The sequence below is a fragment of the Seriola lalandi genome, unplaced genomic scaffold, assembly GCF_002814215.2.
Source record: "Seriola lalandi dorsalis isolate HSWRI2012SDOR001 ecotype SW California unplaced genomic scaffold, Sedor1 jcf7180002054927, whole genome shotgun sequence".
In the NCBI taxonomy this organism is placed as follows: domain Eukaryota; kingdom Metazoa; phylum Chordata; class Actinopteri; order Carangiformes; family Carangidae; genus Seriola; species Seriola lalandi.
Window position 1 is genome coordinate 1738854 of NW_019525479.1, and position 18310 is coordinate 1757163.

At 39.2% G+C, this 18310-nt stretch overlaps 1 protein-coding gene across 1 annotated transcript; it reads left to right on the forward strand.

The window, feature by feature from the left end:
- The first annotated feature begins 4519 nt into the window (after positions 1-4519).
- Positions 4520-17848, forward strand: LOC111644240 (natural resistance-associated macrophage protein 2-like). The gene is made up of 16 exons (XM_023393038.2): positions 4520-4631; positions 5723-5812; positions 6878-7029; positions 7136-7258; positions 8987-9106; positions 10926-11032; positions 11148-11218; positions 11315-11382; positions 12372-12551; positions 12646-12804; positions 12952-13038; positions 14245-14364; positions 14623-14772; positions 15535-15608; positions 15704-15857; positions 16616-17848. The coding sequence occupies exons 1-16, from the start codon at positions 4604-4606 to the stop codon at positions 16721-16723; spliced, it is 1791 nt and encodes a 596-aa protein (XP_023248806.1). The 5' UTR covers positions 4520-4603; the 3' UTR covers positions 16724-17848.
- Positions 17849-18310: the final 462 nt, after the last annotated feature.

The following is an 18310-nucleotide window of genomic DNA, read 5'->3' on the forward strand; positions in this document are numbered from 1 at the left end:
GGGGGGGAGTGTAAACAGGCTTTGTAACCTAGTCCAAGATGATGAGACGATTTTTCCAGTTCAATATCAGGATGCACAGAGACATTTTTGTTTTTTGTTTTTGATCCTCTTGGTTTTGATTTGTATCTATTCTTTTTGTTTTGTTTTTTACTCACTTTGATTTTGTACGGATGTATGATTTTAGAGGAAATCATGTAACTCCATACATGCCAAGCATTTCCAGACAACTATGTATAATGATCTTAAAATTTCTACAAGCTAACCAATGCTGGTAAATAGACCGAAAACTGAAACAAACCAACATGAGGGAGATACAGAGGAGACAACAGAACAATAAGTCATTACAAGTAAAAAAAGAGAAAAAAAATACAAAAGAAAAAAAAAAGAAATCAATAAGATTTCAGTGACACTTAACCTTTCTGCAATAAAGATACGTATGTACATTTCACAGGGAATTTTGCATGGGTATATAATTTTATTCTTCATCACATAACATAAGCACATGACAAATTTGCTCTATTTCGAATGGTGCTTGTCAAAATAAACACTTTAGAAACATCTGATTTCATTGCACCAACTTTTTGTCAACACGACAAATGGCAGTGTGTTACAGCTATTTCAGCTAAAATACAGATTGTTGCTGCTGTGTGCTGATTCAGATTTGATAATAAGTAAACTATTGGATTAAAAATGGGGATCAGATGATCTCTTACTAATCAGTCTCACTCTGTTTTTTCTTTACCCCACCTGTAGCTTAAAGCATGCGAGGTCTGAGTGTGTCGTTTTCCTGTGTGAAAATGTAGTGAGGTAATGCTGTTTTAGGGAAATAAAATGGGTCATCCTTTATTTACATTAGTTTTTTTTTTCCATCTATTTATTATTAAGTCTCCCTTAGGTAAAATGAAATCGCTTGCAGGAAAATCTTGTTAGAAGTAATTTAACCAGAGTAAGGCTACAGTGAGAAGTTGATCAATCAATTAGTAGATCGACAGAAAATTAATCAGCAACTATTTTGACAATCAATTAGTTGTTTTAGTCCTTTTGAATAAAAAAAAAACTCTTTTTAAAGGGGGGGTAGACTTGGAAACTGTGCTCATACATCACTATTCTCAAACATTTTATAGACTATAGACGATTAATTGAGAAAAATATTCAGCAGATTAACTATATGAAAAAAATCATTATTTGCAGCCCTAGCTCAAAGAATATTTGCAGCTCTTATAGTTTGGACAGTATAGTTTTTAGATTCCTTCCTCAACAAAAGAGAACTTTTGCATTCCTGTAATAACCTATAGGAGGAGCTGATACAGATATCACAAAGTATAAATCTACTGAGGAAATATAAACCCTCTGAATATAGGATAATAGGATAGGATAATATAATTCAGGTCAAGAATATCACAATAAATTTACTGTTGAGCACCACAGATATGTTATGAATGCAATAGGAATATTATAATCATACATATAGTGATGCTATAGTGGTGCTTGTATAAATAAAGGACAAAACTAGACTGAGACTCAAAAACCATGCTGGCAGCGCTGCAAATCGGTAATTGCTACATAGCTGTGCTTTAAGCTAAATGCTAATACTAGCATAATAACATTCTCACAGTGCTACATGCTGATGTTTACCAGGGTCAGTTCTTGGTTTCGAATAAACACAACAACTAGAATGATGACAACTAGCTAACATGCTCACACTGCCCATGCTAACATGCTGTTTACTAGGTATAATGTTTACCATATCATCTTTAGTGTGTTAGCATGCTAACATTTGCTATCCTTAACTAATCACAAAGTACAGCATATAGTCATAAACCAAACTATTGGACAAAGTTTGACTTCACAATGGCCCTAGATGAAAAGTTAAGGGTTCACCAAAGGTATTCATCCTCTGGGCACCATGAATATCAGTCTTTTACACAAAACCACAAATGTCGACCTCATTGTGGCACTAGAGGAAAAGTCCAGAGATCACAAGAGAGTTTTTGTCAAGTCAGATTTATCATCTGAGGATCATCACATGATCATTGATCATGTCTGTATCAAATTTTGTGCCAATCCATTGAGTAGTTGTTGAGATATTTCACTGCATAAGTGAAAACATTGATACCACTGGTAGCGCTAGTGAAAAATCAGGGGATCACCAAAGTAATTAGGATTCATCCACTGGAGAACATGAATGTTTGAACCAAGTTTCATGGCAATCTATACAATAGTAATTGAGATATTTCAGTGTGGACCGAAACAGGACCTACAGGCCGATAGTACGGCTGAAAAGCAAAAACTCAACAGTTTAACTAACAGACAGGGCCAACCACTGCTGTACGAGTCACAGTGATGATACAGTAACAGGCATTTTTCACAGCAGACATTTTGACAGGTCGCAGCAGGAAAAGCACAGGTGTAAATAATACAATTAATAATGGCTGAATTCCATGTAGTTGGTTTAGTTTCAGGGTGCTAGTACTTTTCATGGGGCTCTTGAATGGACTGGATCCGTCATTAATGTTATTAGAAACACCTGAGATTTTCCTGCTGTGCACGTCAAAATGTCTGCTGTGAGAAAGACATATTGGGGTTAGAGGAGGATGACTGAACACAGGTTGTCAGAAAAGGTTGCCAGCTAGAATTCATCACTGGGAGCCACTGGTAAAATTGTACAGCATTTGGTTTGTCGTTGGTGTTTCTTTCAAACCTGGACAGTAAAGTGTAATTTAAGTGTGTTTGGTACAAACGCTTCTCCTGAATGTAAATCAGTCAGCATCTGTCGCCACCTAGTGGCTGTTTGTGTTGTGGGCACCCACTGTCTGAGTATGAGACCATTTTATCTCTCTGTAGGACAACAAAACACACTCCTTTCTGCTGCTAGAGGGCGTACAAATACCTGCAGCAGGAGGTAACTGCACATTTTCAAGGTGGCACCACCACAAGATGACTGGTAAGTTTTTGAGTCTGTATATTTTTTGCATGTATAGGCAACAAATTAGATAATGTTCATAACTGCATGATGTTATCATGGATTACATTCATTTTGTAATTTTAGTAATTATATAGATTTTGTATGAAAGCATGCTATTGCACAGCTGCTGTGCAGTAGCTACTGGGGGAGGTCATGTCCTCTGTATATTCCTCTGAGGGGAATTACATAGTACAACGCTGATTGTTATATTTTAAAATTAAATGTTTAAATTTGGAGTAGTTTTAGGCATACCAAAAAAATACATGAATAAAGGAAGATTTTATTCCTTGCAGTGAACTAATGTTTAAAACATGTTGGAAAAATGTATCTAAAACATGACAGAATTTATAATTAAACAGTTACCTTGAATAAAATATGACAAATCCAAATAATTCAAACACTGTTAACACTGTTATTTTTTAATTTTCTGAGAGCCGGGGGAATGTAGCTATGTGGGGTGATTTCAGTATATTTGAAATTTATTAATCTGCTGATTATTTTGTCAATCAATCGATTAACTGTTTAATCTATGAAGTGTTAAATAGCCTAATGGTGAAAAAAGGTGTTGTCTTCAAATGTCTTGTTTTGTCCGACCAACTGTTCAGAATCCAAAGGATATTTTAATAACTTCATATGCTTTATTTATATTCATATACGACAAAGAAATCCAGCAAATTCCTCCATTTGAGAAGCTGGAACCAGAACATTTTTTTAATATTTGCATGAAAAGTGCTTTACACAGTTAATTGAAAATAGTTGCAGATTAATTTTCTTTCAATCAACTAATCATTTCAGATCTAATCTTAAATCCTGTTGCACTGGTTGGGGATTATAACATATGCATTAATACAGATCCATAGCTAGATTATTTTCCTTATTATCTTTTTGGCAATACATTAGGTTTGTGGTTCCAAACCAGCAAGGGGTCTTGAGACATAATTACAGATGAGTATTAAATAATAAAAATCTAAATTGTGCAACAAAAAATTATGTTTATTTGAATTAAATAATAAATAATAAATCAAAACAAAAGATATATTCCCATCTAAATAAAAGGTTTATTTTGAAACTTGTAGCCGCAAACAAACCATGGGCCTTGCTGAGACTTTTATTTTGAAAGTAAACGAGCAAAAATCTCATATTTTACACAGAAAATGTAACTTGACTATAAGTGAATAAACATTTTTATTTCTGGGTTAAAAGTGCATTTTTGGTTAAAGATGTAGTTATGAGTATAAAATAATAACCTGGTTTATATCTGTTTTATTTTGATAGTCTGTAAATCTTCCTGAATCCAGGTTCAGTATCAGCTCAGACTTTCGCCATTTAAACCGGGTCACGTGGTAGAAACCGGAGAAACAACTGGTTCATTTGTCAAACATTGGCCTTGTGTGTGACTTTGTCCTCAGGCGGTTTCCTCCCTCGTCCACCTTACTTACCTGTAAGGTGAGTCAACACCTTCACTCGGAGGGACGATGTCCAACCTGCCGGACATTCCTGCTCTCCATAAACTCCGGTGGAAACAACAAGGAAACGAGGAGAGAGGGGAAATGAATCAGTTTACCGGAACGTACACGCACACCTCTGTTGCTCGTGTCGTCTGATGTGGAGAAGTTTGACAGTTTCCTGCCGTGCATAATGAAGATGTTCTCCTTTCTCCGTCCAGGTGAGTTTCAGGTGCTCTCTCTCTCTGACTGTATTTAAATTGTCTAAAGTTTATTATTTTTTCCTCACAAGTTCCCTGGTGTTTAAAACAAGGATTTATAGTGTGACAAAGTTCGTATGGTTCTTATCAACACTTCCTGTGGTATAATATGATGTAATGTCACAGGAACCGGTTTTGCTGTGAAAGCGAAGTTGGATGATCAGTTGGACACTTGTTCCAAATTCACTCCATGTCACTAACTTTAGAAAAGCTGCAGTGAATAGTCAGTTAATCGATTAGTTGACAGACAAAAAGATTAACTAATCCAAGTATTTTAATAATTGATCATTCGTATATATGTCATGACCAAATATTTGTAATGATGTCTCTGTTGTGTTTACTTTTGCAGTTTCACTTTATGTCTTGTGCAATACCTCATTTAATGGTGACTTATGCTTTAATTTGAGCACTGACTTTTTATATAATATTATTTTGTTATCTTATTTGTTCATATAACTTTATTTTTTTTATTTGAACAGTCAGGTGGGGTCAGGGGAGGACGAGTGTTCCTGTTGGGTTTTATTGTTAAATCCCCCCCTCCAAAAAAAAACAATCAAATATTCTATTTTAACCCTCAGTTAAGATTTAATTTGAAGAAATGCAAAAACATTAACATGAATAGGAAGCAGCGTCAGTAACAGCACCTTTGCATCACATTAAATTTTTGATGTTCAAGTTCAGATTTCTTGTCATTTCCACAAATATGTTTAACGTAAATATGTTGTGAACCGCTCGTTCGTTAGCAGCAACGACTTATATATAAACAAGGTCGATTGTCTTTTAGCATGGCCAACACTTGATGATTGTGTGGAGACATGATGAAGCTGCCATGTAGAGCGGGGTTTCACTGGGGGCCCAACAACACATTCGGACCCCACGGCCCCCTAGGAGGTTAATCCGTCCATGTCCTGAGGCTGAATGAAGAGCTAACCTGATGATTACCTGTGCACTTTATTCTCATGGTTTTCAGCGTGTGGGAAGGGTTTTGTTTTGTGTGCGCTGTGATCATGTAAGTTACTATAATCTCGCTGTAATTACCTGTTTGCTTCCAGTCAGGGACCCCCCCCCTGAAGACATCCACATCTCCTCTCTGCCTCCCAGTGTTCCCATAGATCAGGAGGCAGAACAAGCTGGAGGACAAGGTGAGGGTGTTTATTTTGTAGACAGTCTTTTTGTGAGGAATTATCACAGTTTTACGAAATGCTTAGAGCCTTTTAGAAAGGGATTTATTCAGTTACAAGGAAGTCATTCCTGCCAACGCCATGTATAACAAATCCCCTCAGTGTTGAGAGAGGTGCCTCCTCTGACAGTGAAGCACCAAGCTCTTCTTTCCCCCGTTAAACCAGGGCAAACCTCAGACAGTCATTATATTACCGGTTTATCTTGTTCAACTCGTTGCCCTATGTACTGTATGTAGAATATTGTCCTAGTTTGGCTCACTCTGTCAGTTTACTCCTTTGATCCACACTGAAATATCTCAACAACTATTATATTTATTGTCATAAAGTTTTGTACAGACATTCATGGGGACCAGAAGATGAATCCTAATGAATTTAATGATCCCCTTTCATTTCCTCTAGCGCCACCAACAAGCCAGAGTTTTCACTTATTCTGCGAAAGCCGAATAAGTGGTACAATTTTCCCCTTGTGTTGTTTTTGCTTTTTTCAGAGGTAAAATTATTCAGTAATCTTCAAGAAAAAAAAAAGAAAATATTAGAGTATACTTAAAATACTAAGCATAATTTGGATTTCACAGAAGTGCGTGGTTTTGTTTTTCTTGACAGTCTCACCTCCAGGTCCATTTAGCAGCTGTTCTGAAGCTTTCAATCATATGAAGAAGAAGTTCGACAGTTGTCATGCAGTTGTAAATGTAGAACATTTTGAACTCTTAACTTTTCTAAGTCATCGTGGATAAGAAGTCCTTAAAGTGTGTCATCAAATGTCTCTATATTTCCATGACAACAGGACAACTCCTACTAATGAGGAAGATCATGTGATATGATCAAAAGCTCCACAAAAGTGGACATTGAGGTGACGTTGTCTGTCAAAGGCTGTTTCCAAGTTAAAAAATGAAATCTGAAACTCATTGTTTTATTGCACCTTCATGAGTATGTGTGTGTTTGCTACACTGAAGGATTGTGGGTGATGTAAATCCTTTAGAGGTAAAATTTATGTTGTAGTTTCACCATGTTTGTGTCACATTTCAGCAGATGATGTGGTGGGAGAGAAAGCAGTGATCCAGACCACACACACACACAGAGTCTCTGCTCCCTCGGTCTTCCTCCAGAAACAGGATAATGACCCTTTGTCTAGTACTTACTTCGACCAGAGGGTCCCTGTTCCCGAGGACGACAGCGAGGTAACCCACCAGTCCATGAAAAGTGCTAATGAATGAAGTGATGCTAATTTCCAGTCTAGATCCTGTTAACGTTGTTAGTCTTACAGCTAGCTTTTCTCTCCTGTAGAGGGGTTTTAGTCTCCGTAAGCTGTGGGCCTTCACTGGGCCGGGGTTTCTGATGAGCATAGCCTACCTGGACCCAGGTAACATCGAGTCTGACCTGCAGTCTGGTGCTAAAGCTGGCTTCAAGGTAAGGCTGCAAGTAATGATTATTTTCAATTTTCAGTTAAACTGCAGATTACTTTCTCGTTTATAAATGAATTGTGTTGTCTACAAAATGCCAGAGAATACTGAAAAATCACCATTTCTGACGCTCTGGTAACTTCAGAGTCCAAAATCCAAAGATAATCAGTTACAATCTCTTAACACAAAGAAAATCAGCAAATCCTCACAAATAAGAAGCTGGAACTTGGGAATGTCTGGCATTTTTACTTAGAAAATTACTTAAACGGTTAATAAATGATCAAAAAACCAACCACCACTAAGACTCTCTCAACAACCACACGGACAAAAACAACCTTAAAGATGCAACATGCAACGCGGTTGCTCTGTGCTGATCTGTGGGTCTGGCTCTTTTGTAGATGTTGGGGTTGGCTTTTACATGTCTTTGCCCAGGGTCCCATTGTCTCACAATCCATCCCTGCTTTTCTTAAGGACAGGTTATTCCCACGCTCTCTCAGATTGGCTTGACATTAGTCTCACTACACTGCTGGTCAAAGTTTAACAAAGAAAGCGACAAAGTGTTGCCAGACCTGGAAACACATTCTTGAAATCATCACTCGTGGTTTAATTAGAGTGAAGGTGAAGGAGTTGGAGTGAATATTCACAGAGTGGTGAAAGAGTGACTGAGCCTTTAGCCTTAAACCAGACTGTTTGTTAATGTTAAGTGATTCTTTTTGAGGTTCACATCCTGCTGCCATTCAGAGTGGTAAGGCTGCAAAATACTGACAAACAGAAACATTTTTGTGGTCAGTTTCAATCAGATAAAACAGTCAAATAAGTTTTGAAAATGTTTTTTGCTTTAGTGTGGTGTTGAAGAGAAGAAAAGGCAACAATAAATCTGTACCAGACAATACTGAGTCCTCTCTAAAGATATAAATACCACACAGTATTGGTGTACCATGCAGCTCCACTGACAAACAGAGAGACACATGTGGGTGAAAGCATAACCTCGCTGGCAGAAGAATGACAGAGTGATGTAAGAATAAATCCAGACTTCCTTTATCATTTTTAGATCTACCAGAAAAAACTATGTATGTTGAGGAAGAGGAAGTAAATGCAGATGGCATCAGTGCACGGCCTAAAAATATTTGTGAGATAATGTTCAGAAATAAGCACGAGGCTGATGTTGTTGTGTTTTTATTGACATACAGTATTTCAACAACTGTTGGATGAATCACCATGAAGTTTTTTACAAACGAACATTCATGGTCCCCAGGGGAGGATTTGTAAAAACTGACCTTTCATCTAGTGTCATAATTTCAAATGTTAGAATATGTAGCATGTAGCGTGGCTGTAGACCAGGGGCAGGCAAATGAGACAAATATTCCCCTCCAATAAAAATGATAGAATAGAATCACAATAGAAGCGGATGTTTTCACTTTTAGATTTTGCATCAAAACTTTTACATAATTTCTCATAAATCTCCTGAAGGTAACAATATATTTACATTGTATAAATTCCAATAAATAATCAATAATTTGCTTTTCAAACACAAATAGGTGGTGGTCTAACAGAACTCCTAATACTGCAATACTGCTAATAATATTTTCTCAGGCAACATCCACATTACAACAAGAACAACTACAAACTTTGGAATTATATCTGAACATCACTTTCCGAGACCGAAATCTTCTCGCCAATTATTTGATCTCATAACGTGGCGGATGAAGTGACGCTTCTGTTCTCGTCCTGTCAGCTCCTCTGGGTGCTGCTGGGAGCCACCATCATCGGCCTGCTGCTGCAGCGGCTGGCGGCCCGGCTGGGCGTGGTGACCGGGATGCACCTGGCTGAAGTCTGCAACCGCCAGTACCACACTGTGAGTCTGTTACACATCTAATCCCAGCTGTTAATGACGATTTCCTTTTTTGCATGAAGCATCCTAACTGCCTGCCTACACTCACCGCATCTTCTGTTTTCATTTGTGATTGGCTTCCAAATACAACGGGCCAACAGGGTTGTCTCAGCAGCAATGGAGAGATGATCTAAATGAGAGGCTGTGAGCAAACGTCCTGGTTTATTGAAACTGCCTCATTGCGTAACCAGCTCTGTTGTTACAGTAGCTGTAATCCTTGGATTATATAATGAAAAGACTCAAATCAAATGTAAGACAAGGATAGTTTATCAAAGAAAATGTGGAATCTGATTTAATTTGCAGTTAAAATCAAAGCGACTGAATCAATTATTCACGTGGATGTACGTCTAAATCCAGCTTGTGTAAAAATGTATCTGCTTCTCTAATAACTGAAGAGGAAAAGCAACTGTTGGCAAACGAGGTAAAACATCATGCGACCACCTCTTTTGTTCTGTTTTTCTTTGTTCTCAAACATGCTACTGCATCTCTGCTGCGGCATGTTTCAAGTCGAATTGGCCGAGTTTGCGTCTTTTACCTTTTTCTGTTTAAAGTACTTAGAGATGCAGCTGAAGAAGTCAAGATGTTTGTGTTGTGGACGTGTCAGCCGGCTCAGTCAGTCTCTATGCACACAAGCTGCTCTATTTTAATAAACCCATAGGTCAAGTTTGTAATTGGTCAAAATGATGTAAAGCTGGAAACAATTCACTGAAAATGAAAAAGAAATTGGCTTTGTGATTGATGCATCTGGACTGTTGTAGCTAAATCAGCTTTTTTATGTCTAATAAAAACAAGATGATTTAGCTACAGCTTTGAACTAATAGCTCAAAGCTGAAATGGGCCTGTATACACTCACACTTTCCATTAACTATAGTTCACTTTAAATATTGACAAAAACAGATATTTTACAGATACAGCAAAAGAAAGAGGTCTTTCTATTATTTTGCATACCCTCATTGATATAAATGTGGTGGACAAAATAATAGAAACACCTGCAGCACAACAAACTACATCCTCCAGTTGAATCAACACCTTTTAAAAACTGATCATTATAAACTTTGAGGACAGGTTTTTATTGTAGGACTGTTGTACTGTTGTATGAGACTGCAGTAGCTTTAGCTAGGTGTCTGTATACAGACACAATGTAGGACCTCTCATTTTTACTTTAATGTCCATTCTAAGGGCATGATCACACCACTGACCTGGGACCAGTTTCTCAGAGGTAGACTTTAACTGTGGCTTAGATCAAACTAATAGTCAGGCTTCAGGTAGACGTCTAAATTCATCCACAAACAAAGCTGTCTACTTCTTGACTGGCTACTACAAGTAGGACCAATCTTCTATGATTTCTGGATAAAGGGAAACTTTTTTTCAAAATAAGAAACATGGCTGACCAAGCAACCGCTGAGAGAAAATCCATCAGTGAGTGGAACAAACAAAAAAACTTCCAGCTGCATTAAATCTGAGTGCAGCTCAGAGCTGAGATGCTGTGCTTTCTTGTAGCAGGACTCAGTGCCTCTGCTGACTCCTCAGCTAAGGCAAGAATGGGTCAAAGGCTGGACCAATCAGAGCAGAGCTGGACAACACTGTCTCATACGCCCACATGAGGACAGAACATGCCACTGCAACACTCTGTTGTATTTGATATGTGCTTGTATAATATTGATCTTGATGTTTCAAGTTGTTCTTGCCCGTCTCATGCTGGCATGTTGCTGTAAACTGATCTTCACGTGTAAAATCGGCAGAGAGCCCCTTGAACATGATATCATCCGTGTCATCTGTCCAGGTGCCTCGTATCATCCTGTGGTTGATGGTGGAGCTGGCGATCATTGGCTCAGACATGCAGGAGGTCATTGGCTGTGCCATCGCTTTCAGCCTTCTCTCCTCTGGCAGGTGGTGTAAACAGACTCGCACTTCAATATGAGGACGAGCGCTTTAAAATGGTTCGATTACTACCTGGATGTTGATTATTTCCAATGTGTGTGTCTTTGTGTGTTTTCACCTGTAGGATCCCCTTGTGGGGTGGTGTCCTCATCACCATCATCGACACCTTCGTCTTCCTCTTCTTGGACAAGTATGGTACGTTGTGGGCGTTTTCTGTCGCGTCTTCACACATCGTCAGAGTTTTACATGGATCATTTTCAAACTGTAGTGAAACACGTTCTTTCTCTGCAGGTCTGAGGAAGCTGGAAGCATTTTTTGGTTTGCTCATTACTGTCATGGCCATCACATTTGGATATGAGGTACAAGCATTTAACATATTACTGAATATGAGTTGAACAGGTTCTCTTTGACGTTTCTCCCACCCATGATTTTCTGTCTGTGCTTGAGCTTGTTATAACATTTAACTTAAGGGTCCATAACCAGTCACATGCATTTAATAAGGTCAATGACAGTAAGATGTAGATTCACAGGCTCAAATATATCATGTTGAAAATATTTGTATCAAATATGATGCAACAGGTATTAGAGGTCATATTTCTGCAAATCCTTAAAATGTTGTGTATTTTATAGTTTTATAATTTTTTATAAATCATACATGGTTTTAATTATCTAATTAAAGCAATTAAAGATTAAAATCTTTCTAGGATGTTTAAAGTGGATTCTGAGTGTTTATATGCAGTTTTCTAACATAGTCTGTTATAACAGGTGCAAAAAACATACAAGACATACAAAAGTATATGATACAAAATATAGCACTATACTTAGTGTTAATGTATTCACCTCCAGTGAAATACACTATAATACATTAAACAGAAAAATTATTAGATTGATTAAAATTATTGGACAAATGAAAATGATGGTGCTACAGGAAAAGTTCATGGATCTCTAAAAGTATTATAATTTGGAAGATGAATGTCTGAACTAGATTTCATGGCAGTCCACCCAACAATTGTTGAGACATTTAGCTCAGAACCATAAATGTCAACCTCATGCTGGCGATGAAATTTCAGGGACCATCAAAGGCATGAGGATACGTGGTATGGGGAGCACGAAAGGACAAAATGTCATGGCTATCTGTTCAATAGTTGTTGAGATATTTTCGCCTTGTAAAAGTGGTGGACCGACCTTGTAAGAAGTGGCACCAACCAACACACTTTATTTTAACTTGTCTCCCAATCAGTGAACAGGGGGTGCAAAATCACCAGGCGCCACTTCTCCCGTTGTGTATCCAGATTCCCCCTAATTTACATATTATAAATGTCTGCTCAGGCGTTTGAAGTTTATGCAGTTCCTCTCTGTTTCCCCTCCGTCAGTATGTGACAGTGAGTCCGACCAAGGCCAGCTGCTGATGGGGATGTTCGTGCCGTACTGTAAAGACTGTGGGCCAGTTCAGCTGGGCCAGGCCGTCGGCATCGTAGGAGCAGTCATCATGCCTCACAACATTTACCTCCACTCTGCTCTCGTCAAGGTGCGATCAATCGCTGAATAGTTATGACATTCCCTTTTCTAATCATCTATATGAAACTGTCTGACTGCATCAGCCGATCCAAATGTTCTTTCAGTCTCGAGAGGTGGATCGGACAAACAGGAAGGAAGTAAAAGAGGCCAACAAGTATTTCTTCATTGAGTCGACCATTGCGCTGTTTGTCTCTTTCCTCATCAATGTCTTTGTGGTGGCCGTTTTTGCCACGGCTTTCTACAAACGCACAAATTTAGAGGTGGTGAGTATCTCTGCAGTTGCTCTTAAGATCTAACAAGAGTAAAATTAAAGCCGTGTTTTGGAATTTCAGAAATGTGTGATTTCATTGGCTGTTCTGCTACAGGTGTGTGTGTGTGTGTGTGTGTGTGTGTGTGTTCTCTGATTTCAGCACAATGTCTGCAATCAGTCAGGAAGTCCTCATGCACATGAAATCCCTCTGAACAATGAAACTCTAGAGGTGGACATCTATAAAGGGGTAAGTTTCAAGCCCTTTCCATGCAGCTATTGCTACAGAATGCTTGCAAGTTCACCTCAGCGTGTTAGTGTTAGTGCCAACGTTGCTTTAACAGCTGTTTACTTATCAGTCTTGCGACTGTGCAACACAATGAATGTGTTCCACAAGACACTTTCTAAAAATGTCCACCATTATCCTTGTTTTTGTTTTTTTGATATTGCACCTCTCTCTCTCTCTCTCTCTCTCTCTCTCTCTCTCTCTCTCTCTCTATGATTTCCGATTGTTCACCTTGTCTTTGAATGTGGCCCTTCACAACAACTATAAACATGGTCGGACAAAACATTGCATGAACTAGTTCAGATGCAGCATACAGCTGTCATCAGTGTGTTTCTAGCAGCAGCTGTTTTCAGAGAAGAAGCTCTAAAAACCCGCTGTCCATACCTGCCCAGCGAGCACCGAACAGCAGACACAGTCAGATCTCCTGACTCTTTAGTTGTGTTGTGTTTAAAGGATCAATTAATTCACTTTTAACCTGCATTCACTTATTTTGTGAGCAGCACAACAAGGTGTAAATACAACATGCTCAAATTTATTATCATCTTATAAAGCTGATGTGGCAAAATTGTTAGACATCCAGCGGACATGGAGCATCATCATCTTTCATTTGGGGTCATGCTCGATGAACGTAAGTCCAATATTCTTTTTCCCTCTCCGTGTATCTGGGTCTGTAGCTGCTAAATACTCCACTGTGTTCAGCACCTTGTTTCTAACTTTGTCTGGTGTTTGGTTTTGGGCAAGTGGCACACAGTGGGTTTTTATAGGTGATATTTTTCACTGAGAAAAGCTGTTGAAACGATACTAATGAGAGCAGTGAGAGCAAAACACAACAGCGAAGTTGTGGGCTGTAAACCCAAAATAATGAGCTGTAGGATGCTAAAACACCACATAGATCTGAGGGGAAGTGCAGAGTTTAGTGATAATTCTCTGTGGGTTTATCACCACTAGTGACTTCCTTCAAATTACAGTAATTTCATCCTCTGAAAATAATAAAAATAGTGATTTAAGTAGCTTTAAATTAAAATGTTGGCGTCTTGTCCTCTCCTGTTTTTATTGAAGCAACATAAGACTGTACTTGTTTTCTTGTCTGTTGTGTGTAACGCTGCTGCTGAATTTGTTTTCCTAAGTTGGTTTTATGGACTGTGTTCCTTGTTTGCGTGTCTGTGGCAGGGAGTGGTGCTGGGCTGTTTCTTTGGCCCAGCAGCGCTCTACATCTGGGCTGTGGGGATCCTTGCAGCTGGTCAGAGCTCCACCATGACCGGAACGTACTCTGGTCAGTTTGTCATGGAGGTCAGTGGAGGAGGGAGGAATCAGCTGTGCACAAAAACACACACATATAGCACAAACAATGGAAACATCAGCCCTGTCCATCACCTTCATCATAAATATCTTCTCCCATATCAGTCCGATAGTGTTATTGAATTTTAGCCGTACACTATTTTTGTAGCTTTACATCAAAAACTCCGTTACATCCAGCAGGATCTTCTTTGCTTTGCTGAAACAGTCGTAAGCAACTGCACACAGACTGATGTGTTTCCCTGCCCTCAGGGTTTCCTGAACCTGCGCTGGTCGCGTTTTGCTCGGGTGTTGTTGACCCGCTCCCTCGCCATCACCCCCACACTGCTGGTGGCCATCTTCCAGGACACGCAGCGTCTTACGGGCATGAACGACTTCCTCAACGTGCTGCAGAGCATGCAGGTCAGACAGGAGGGGGGAAAAACTGCTTCACTGGCAGCTTCATCCAACCATTCATCAGCATCTCTCCGCCTTTGTCTGCTTTATCCTCCTTGTGTATCACCTTTCTCTCATAGCGCTTTATCTGTGCTTTATCAATCCGTTATCGTCACGTTAACATAATTAACCTCCTAAGACCCGAGCTCTATTCTTTGCTATATAGGCTGATTGGGACCTGAGAAAAATGATGTCCACATATGAGGACATTAGTTTTAAATTTCGATTACTGAGTGGCAGTATAATATCCTCATATGTGGTCACCAGGCCCTTGTTGAGAAAAAGTTAGTATTGTGGTCCACAGAACCCAAAATGTGAGGTCCTCATATGTGGACGCCAGGTCCTAGGAGGTTAAGATATATAGTTATATTAATATATATATATATATATATATATAGTTAGGATTGGATTTAATTTTCCATTCTGGATCCAGTTCCAAGTTCATAAAATTACCTGATTTATTAATCTCACGGTCTAATGCTTTTCTTAGTAATTAATGAGCTAAATAGTAAATATGTACTCCATCTGGAAAAGGGTTTGAGCTCCTAGAAAGTCAATCTTTGATTTTCTAGTTATTAAATATTAAGTTATTTATAACTTCTCTTACTCATGACTGTTGAAAACCCCTATGGATGTCATCAGGGTTTACTCCAGCTTGGGCTTGTGCTAGTTACTCTCCACCCCTGCACTGTGACATATCACACATTTCTCCTTTGTCTTCTCTCACAGTTGCCATTCGCCCTCATTCCCATCCTCACCTTCACCAGTTTGCCATCTCTCATGAATGAGTTTGCCAACGGCATGTGAGTTCATCTGCATCATGAGACGCAAAGGCAACTACGACTCCACTCGCTTTATTTTCCGACTTTCAAACATATTTGTTCTCTTCTCTCTGCAGAGTGTTTAAGATCGGAGGAGGGGTGGTGATCTTGATGGTGTGTGCCATCAACGTGTACTTTGTTGTGATTTATGTGACTGCACTCAACAGTGTGTGGCTGTATGTGGTGGCAGCGTTCCTCTCCATAGCGTACCTGATATTTGTGGGATATCTGGTAGGTATCATCAGAAGAGAATTTACTGTGAATGATGTTCATTCCTCTGTGAACCTAAAACTTGTTTAACCAGATTCTACGACAAATTATTCAGACGGTTAACAATCTAAACTTCACTGTGATTTCAAGTCGGTCTTTTCAGATTCAGCCATCTTCTACAATATTGTTGGAACGTGTCGTTACAAAACCAGATAATGCTGTCTACATATATTTACAATGCTGTCGCTTTTAGCTTTCTGTTAGCCTGTCGTCTATAACAAACTAGAACTACTTCCTTATGTCAGGACGACGTGGTCACTAAGAATAAAAATTAGATCTGCAAAAAATGTTGATAATTGATGAAAAAGTCCTTTTTAAAACAAGAATGCTAAAAATCCACAGTTTCTCACCTGTCAAATGTCAATATTTGCTGGTTGGTTTTCTTTCCAGGTTCAATTTAAGATGTCACTTTGAGCTCTGAGAAAGTATGACAGACTTTTACAGAGCAAAATATCTTGTGAATTTTTAAGTATACGAGTAATTTCTATGTTTTGTTATTTAACATTTTAAGTATTTCTTGTGGCCTGTTGGAATCTGAGAGATGGGTTTTCTGTGTGTGTGTTGGGATAAATCGATGATGAGACTTATAGAAGTGTTGTCACATCACAGCAGCACGGTTCACGGTACGATGCTGCGACTTTATGTTGAATATATGATCTTCATCTGACTGATCAATTACTGATTAGTTGTTAATGTGTGTGTCTCTATCTGTGCTGCAGGTGTGGCTGTGTCTCATCGCTCTGGGAGTTTCCTGTCTGGACCCGGCCACCAGGAGAGGGAACGACACGACCATTCTGATCGAGCAGCAGCCGGAGTTCGACTCCTGAATCAAACGTGTGCTCGAGCTTATTACAAAGGTGCAGCTGTGAGCAGCCTGACTGTTTCAGCACATCCAGTCTTCTTTGATGCTGATTTATTTATACAATAGGTTTATTAACTGTCACTAGAAATTTTGTATGAATTGCACGATACATATCTACGGTCCTGCGCAAACGTTCCAGGCACTAAAAGTAAAGTGGGGATTCTTTCAAATATAAGACCATGAATAGTTTTTATTTATCAATCAACTTGTGTTGTAAATAGAAAAAACCTAAATCAATATGGTGTGACCACACAGTTTTTCCATGGTACTTGGCAGATTAGCATTTAGTCTCTGTATCTTCTGTCATCGTGTGATCCCAGACTGACTCCATGATGTTGAGATAAGCGCTCTGAAGAAAGTTATTTATGACTCTGGTTGTGTGTTTAGGGTTGTTGTCCCACTGCAGAATGATTTTGGGACCGATAAGACACCTACCTGATGGTACTAAGTGATGGGTAAGGATCTAAACAGCTAACGAGCCTAAAACTTTTCCACAGTACTGCATTTATTTAATAATCGATAAACTGTTATCGTCTGTATCTTTACTGATTGTACAAAACAATTAAGATGAGAAGATGAAAACATGCAGCTCATACAAAACACTGTCTCTGGGTTTCTGCAGGTTCAGGAGGTTGCATTTAAGACTTTGAACCTTTTTCATGGATGAAGTTTAATACCTGTTTCACAGTCAGACACAGACCAACGTATGAAAGTAACCTATAGAGACGGTATGGCCTAGAAATATTCTTTATCACTACTTCTTAGCAGTCTGATGGTGCTGCCTAAAACCTCACCAAAAAAATAGAATAGTGACTTTTTAACACGTTTTAAGACTTTTTCGAAGAAGCTGAATCCAATGTTGATCAAGAACCTGCAGAGACCCTTTTATCTCCATGCAGTTTCTCTCTTGGCCACAGGGAGGCAGTGCAGGTCACAGGAGAGATTCCTCGGCCACAGTAAATGTCTCACCACCAGAGCTGAACAACATAACACAACACATTAAATGACATGGTGCGTTACATCATGTTTTACGTGTTGTTACGATTGCACAGAAACAACATTATTATATTAAACAAACCAAACAGAAAAAGCTGCAGTGATGGGACTTGACTGTATTATTCATAGTGTACATTCAGATGTGGCTGGTGTTTGACATGCCTGTGGTGGTGGTATGTCTGAAGAGTTGCAACTATTGTGCAACAGCAAGCAAGCACTGCTGGTTTCAGTGCTGCTCGAATTCCAGTCCTGAAGTGCTTCAGCCTTTGCAAGCCGAGGAGAGGCGGATGGACAGGTTTTTCTTTGCATTGTGGCGGGGAACTTTTTTTTTTTTCTTCTTCTTCTCCTTCTTCTCTCCCTGTCATGGAGGCAGAGTTATGTAAGAGGGGAGAGTCTTCCCACCGCCCCTCTCTGTTTTTGTTTTTCTCAATGAGCCAATGTCTCCCTGCCTAGGCCTCACAGCCTGTCCAGTAGGCCCCTTTCCTGGAAACATAGCCTAGCAGAGGCCACTCAGGGGCAGGCCTGCGAGGTGGTGGGAGGAGGAGGAGGAGGGGGG